At 46.1% G+C, this 6377-nt stretch overlaps 1 protein-coding gene across 6 annotated transcripts in view; it reads right to left on the bottom strand.

Moving 5' to 3' along the window:
• MYO1B (myosin IB) overlaps positions 1-6377 on the bottom strand; it is a 236509-nt gene that overhangs the window by 197509 nt on the left and 32623 nt on the right. For all 6 annotated transcript variants that reach the window (XM_019523112.1, XM_019523114.1, XM_019523116.1 and 3 more), the window contains exon 2: positions 5389-5531. In XM_019523112.1, coding sequence (XP_019378657.1) covers positions 5389-5523 — 135 coding nt within the window. In that variant the 5' untranslated portion in view covers positions 5524-5531. The remainder of the gene's footprint in view (positions 1-5388; positions 5532-6377) is intronic.

Genomic DNA, 6377 nt, shown 5'->3' with positions numbered 1-6377 from the left:
GAGGGGGGCTCAGATGTGACTGGGCACCAGTGGTGGGGGGTTGGGGGAGAAGGGGGCATTAGACACAATGAGGGGGACGGGGGACTTAGATATGACAGGCCAGTGTGTGTGCGTGCGTGGGGGGGGGGGTCTCACACAGGTGGGTCTTTCCCTGTCCCTCCCACTAAACAGGCGGAGAGCCCCAAAGTGACCCTGTTGGGTGCTTGGGGCTAGCTCCAGACTGGAGCAAGGCAGATAGTGAGGCCATGCCACAAGAGCCACGCTGTGCGCATCAGGGCCATGCCACCCACCTGCTCATAGCACCCAGCTGGCAGTACCCAGCACCTCTTGGAAGCAGCCCTGGCCCAGCAGCTCCCCCAGGTGTCCATGACCCCATGCCCACTTACACTCACCTGGGAACCACTTCTCAGCAAGCTAGATGAGCACAAAAGGGGTAAGTGGCAGCAGCACAGGGAAGCACTTGCAGCAGCAGGCCCACAGCTTGTGGTGCAGGAAGAGGCGGCAATAGCTGTGGCTGCTTGACACCATCACCAGCTCACTCAGGAAGCCCCAGCAGCCACAGAAGCACAGCAGGCCCCCCACCCTTACCCGGTGCCACCTTTGGGCCAGCCCCTGCCGCAGCCCCAGCGTAGCCCGTGGAGCAGGTGATAGTGCAGCACCAGGCAGTTTACAAGGGCATAAAGCCAGCAGGGTCCTGGCAGCAACCCAGGGCGCAGCACTTCCTTGAGGCAGCTGCCTAGCACCAACAGGACCCTGCGCCCAAGCAGCAGCTCCTGCTCCTCCTCCCTGCCCTTCCCACCAGAGTAGGGGAGCAACAGCCTGGGAGGGACTGCCCAGGGCCCAGAAAGGAGGCTCAAGCGGAGAGCAGGGGGCATGGCCATACCCCATCCAGGGCCAGCGCTCTCAGCCAGGAAAGTGGGGTTTAAACCCCCTCCCTCACCTCAGACCCCAGGCCAGGGTTCTCCGGGTAGGGCAGTCCCTCCCAAGTTGTTGACCCCCCAACCCTGCCTCATGCCCCCACCCGTTCTACTCCAGTCCCTGCCAAGCAGACCCCAGCTGGGGTCTCATGTCAGTGGAAGAGGGGATTCAACCCCCCCTCCTTCCCCTGTGCCTGAGCCTGCCAGCTGATGCCTCTGCTCCAGCAGGGAAAATTCTGGTAGGGGCTGCCCCCACTGCAGACCTGGCTGTGGTCCCCAGCCAGGTTTCCCACCTCCACCCCCTTGTCAGCCAGCCTGTCTAGGGAACAGATGGGTGAGGCCATCCCTGCTCTCTGAAACAGAAACCCAGCCCAGGGCTGCAAAGCATCCTGTGATGCTGGGGGACCATAATTTAACTTGAACCAGGAAGGGGTCCAGGGCAGAAGTTTCATAAACTGGTTTAGCCTAATCATTTAAGTACGATATTACATTCAACTAGGTTTACCTTAAACCAGTTTCAGCCATTTTGCAACTGGTTTATGTGCACTGAATTTATGTTGTTACAGGTTTAAACCAGTTTCTGAACACTTAAACCAGTTTATGTGCAACTTCTGTCCCTAGCCTAGTAGTTGCATTTTGCTGTCCCATGACAGCATGCAAACTGATAACCTATATGTTAAAAAAACATTGCTTCCAGATGTAACAAGGGATTCAATGTGTTCACCCCCATATCTAAAAAAAGAAATGCAAAATTTACTTCTCAGAGTTGAGGTTTTGGGAAAACATGCACTTGTTTGAACACACACACGTACACGTACACGCCCTCCCCCCACGGGTTGTTGTAACTCAACGTTTCCCAACCAGTGTGCTGCGGCACAAAAGTGCGCCATCAGAAATGAACAGGTGTGCCACACAATTTAGCCGTGGCAATGAGCTACCATAGGTACAAGGATGGGGAATGCCTTAGCAGGTGTGCCGCAGAAAATTCTAAGTAATGTAAGTAATTGTAATGTAAATGTGCCTTGGGCTGGAAACACTGTTGTAACCAACAAAATTCTGACCACTGCAAGTTTTAGAAAACATCAGGGAACAAAATTGCGGGGGTGAAATTTGCAAGGCAGTAGAATGCAACTGATGTGGAGTAGAAATAACATTCCTTAAATATTTCAGTGAATAAAATTATGAAGAGCTGCAAATCAGATATCCAATCTACCTAATAATGCTTCATGGCTTGGTACCTCCTTGAAACAGTGATTGTTTCCACTTGCTGAGAATTAAATGTTTTAATACACTTCAGTGCTCAGCACTGTGCTTTAAAAGAAGCTCTGTCTCTACAAGGTGAGGTAATAGACTTCATTTAACACCAACAAGAGAAAAAGTTAACTACATAATTTACCCTTCCTGGGCAATCTGACACGCACAAAAATGAACTACCTGTTTTTAAAAGGTCTGTGTGCTTGGCAACAGACCATGCATCTGTTACAGGTTTCAAAGAATGTACATTTGAAAAAGTTACCAACCAGTGAGTAATACTGATAGTTTTTAAATATAAACTTTTAGAAGTCAATTGGGTGTCTGGCTTTTAAATCAAACTTATCTCCAGACAAAACTATCCAGTTTCACAAAGTCAAAAAATACCTCCTAAAGACTCGGCATTCAGTAAAACCTTACATCAAGATTCTTGAAAATGCCACTCCCTCAGGCCAAATAATTTTTTCCCCTCAGCAAGTGCCTGCTGGCACAGTCTACTGTAAGTTTCTACCCCTTGTGATTAACAAAGTTACCTCAAAAACAAGAACTTGAGTATAAGCTCACATAGTCTGCCTTCCTAAATTTGCATATACACAGGTCCCATTCCTCTTCCTTCATGCTTTTTACAGTTACAGCATTATTGGTCTGTTTAGTTTTCACTGAAGCAACTCCAAACCATATATAATGTTAAACCTGACAAGGCTCAAGTCAGTTATATGTGCAACATCTTGAGAAAACTGAATAGCAGCAAAGTCAGATGCTAGAGTTGTTAACTAGGGAAAACCAGCCAGAAAAAATGGTAGATATGAAAAGATCCTCTTGCCTGTCTGTGAGCATGGGAGAGAGGGATAGAATACAACCTTTTTCTTCAAGAAGTCAAAGAAGCCAGCTTTTAGAAATCTGATTATCAGAGGCTAGGAGTGATAACTTCTTCAAATAGCACCTTGACAGGTGTCTCTCTCACCCTCCAGAATCTGGATGTCACATTGACTTCTCCCTTCCACTTGCTCGGCTTTTCTGATGATAGATAAACTTTGCAGTTCATATGTGTGAGGATCAGTGGGACATAATAAGTAGATGTGAGCTACTCATAAATGTGCATGGGTGAATGGATGTGGGCAACAGAATGGATATGGACAGGTGGAGGGAGATCAGTTCTGGCAGAAGAGAAAATAACAAAGAATGCACAACGGGGCAGAGAGAGAGAGAGAAACATAGCAAAATAAGGCATGGAAGAAAAGGGAAAAATAAGCAGTAAACAGAAAACAATTCAGATAAACAATTCAGAGCAGGAATGTAAATAGGGGGCAATCAGCTGTGGCTTAATTGCCATGGCTCTTGGAGCCACAGCAGCTGCCACTAATCTCACCACCAAATTTCCAGCCCATGTGCTGGATCCAGAGAGCAGTCATGTCATTTGGCCTGCAGAACTGCCCACAGGTCAGAAATGTGGTAGCAGGATGAGCAGTGGCTGCTGCAACAATTAATACTGTCATCACTTGTCCCCCTGCCAAATTTCTGACCCATGTGTCAGATGACATGGCTCCTTGCTCCAGATCTAGCTTGTAAATTGGCCCTGGCCGAATGAGCTTGACACCCCTGATTTAGACAGTAGAAAACAGAATGAAACCTAACAGGAAAGAACACCAAACAACATAAGGCATTGAAAATAAATAGATTAATGGGTGGAGGATAAAGTAAAGTATAGTACACTAACATTCAATTCCAGTCAGTTGCAGGTGCCCCTAATGGATATGAAAGCTCTTGGCACTTTACCCTCATATTGCTGCAGAGACTACTTACTATACTGCATGCAGTTTAAAGAGAATTAAGACTGTGATTGCAGTGGTAACCTTACAGTCATCCTAAAACTCATGCATGAGAAGCATCTACACTGCAAAGCCCTTAGTTTGACTCCAGAAGTAGTCCAGCTCAAGCCTGGAAGTTCTGCTGAACTAGTCAAAGCTGCCCCTACTCATCTATCAGATCTCCCCTTTTTGTCCAGGTGCTGCTGGCCTTAAGCATGTAGGATTTCCACTGACAGAATTCCTACAATTCCTTATACCAGACCTTCAGTCCTTCTGCATCCCCATTTCCTTGCTCAACTGCACATATATGGAGACAAGCCAATTCCTAAGTAGACTCTAGTTCACAGGTGAGCTGCATAATATGGATAGCTTTGGTGTAGGCTACAAGGTAAGATAATGACAGGCCTGTTGAGGGTGACCTAAAGGTGAACCCTAAATATCTTTGTTGAAATGATTTAAGTGTCACACCAGTGGCAAAATTGGGATCAGGGTGGAAGTCCTCATTTGTAGGCCCTGATGTAATCATCAGACCATAGTCCTTCTTCTTAAGACTGCTGTTAGAAGATGTATGTGCTCAACCATTTTAACGAATCCTACATATATTCAAGTTTAGTAACAATGTTTCTAACCATGAACATATAGGTACCTACTAGATTTGTAAGAAAATTTTTTAATCTATACCAGTGGTTTTCAACCTTTTTAGACTGAAGGCACCCTTTGGAAAATTCCAGCTCTTATTTTTCGCGCTCATTTTTCTTGGTTTTGGGAAAAAAAGAGCAAATCTGTTGCAAAAAATTCAGAAATACCATGAATGTTTTTGACACTCTGGATTACTATGTGAATTATCTGGGTTTGTCCTGTTAATTATGTAGGTGTTTGCACTTCTAACAGTGATAATATTGAGTGGCACCACATGGCATCCTTAAAAGGATTTTGCAGCACCCTGATTGAATCATTAATCTATGTATACCCTTCTTATGCTATCAACCTGTTGACCATAAAGTGATGCAGCTAAACCAACTGCTGCTTTTTCCTGTACCCTACCAACCCTAGAAAAAGTATTTATTGCAACATCATCCTTCTTGGACAACAGCAGGATAAAATACTGGTATTAAAATTCCTGCACTGTTTCCTATGAAAAGCTCAAGAATCCAACCCTTCCTTTAGGATGCGGTTTGAACCCATGCAAAGAACCATGAAACGGCTAAAGAAGGTCAGGTAAGGTAAGGCAATAGAAGCAGGAAGTAATAACATGTGAGGGGAAAAAAAAGATTCTAAGCTCTTCTTCTAATGGAATTAGTGTCAAGGAAGGCAGCTGATCTGCATCCCTACACAAAATTTTTAAAAAAGAAAGAAAAGAAAAAGGATTAAATAGCTCCCCTGAAAAGGCTATTTATGCAACATATACTCACGTATATTTCATTGTGGTCAAAGCGCTTTTTGAGGTTATTGATGAATGTATCTTCATTGAGAGGCTCTAAAAGCACCATATCTCCCACCCCAATCATGTTGTCTAGAAGTGATGTCTTTGCCTCCATTTTGGCCATTTTCCTTTCTAAAAGAGAGAACAGAAAACAAATCTGAGAACACTAGCTTAAAAGGTTCTCTTTATACACAGAAACCTACCAGCAATCCTTCTCATCACCAAACAAATATAAACTCATCAAATGACTTAGATTAAAAATGTTAGATTTTAAAATACTTAATATATCTGAAATGTTGATATTAGTAACAATTCAAGAAATGTAGTCCATTGTCCCAAAAATGTCATTCAAGTATGTTCTACCTCAAACAGTCAACTGAGTGATGATTTCAACAGGCTAAAACCCCAAACCTCTTTCAGGTTTATTTTGTTTGCAACTCTGTTACGATATGCTGCTGTTCCCTTAAGCCAGTGTTCACCAACCGGTCGATCCCAATCAACTGGTTGATCCTGGAGCCTTTGAAAGTTGATCTCAGCCCCTCCAGACTAAGATCAACTGTCAGAGACTCCATGATTGGGAGCAGAAGGATGCACATGGGAAGTGGCAGGATGGCAGCAGGCCACATGTGGCTGGGCTGAGCCATGCCCCCTGGCACTGGGGCTGGGCTGGGCAAGTGGGACAATCCCTGTCTGTGCTCTGCCACATCCCCTGCCACGAGGTGAATGGGGCCATGGCTGGGCTGGAAGAGGGTCAGAGTCCAGGCAGCTCATCCAGGCGAAAGGGAGGGCTCCTGCTGCGGCACGCAGCCAGGCGGAGGCCTAGAGGGCACCTCCCCCCGACCCCAATCTTGTGCACGGCTCAGGATGCAAAGCCCAACATGCAGTGGTAGCCACCTCTGCCCCACACACAAACCAGGGGGGCATGTAACCCCTGGCTCTCTGCTGGGGTGCGTGCAGTGGCAGAAGCCCCCCCCCCCC

Source organism: Gavialis gangeticus, unplaced genomic scaffold (assembly GCF_001723915.1).
Source record: "Gavialis gangeticus isolate Ggan-Ray unplaced genomic scaffold, GavGan_comp1, whole genome shotgun sequence".
NCBI lineage: Eukaryota > Metazoa > Chordata > Crocodylia > Gavialidae > Gavialis > Gavialis gangeticus.
The sequence above is the reverse complement of the archived record's forward strand: the minus strand, read 5'-3'. Positions and strand labels throughout refer to the sequence as shown.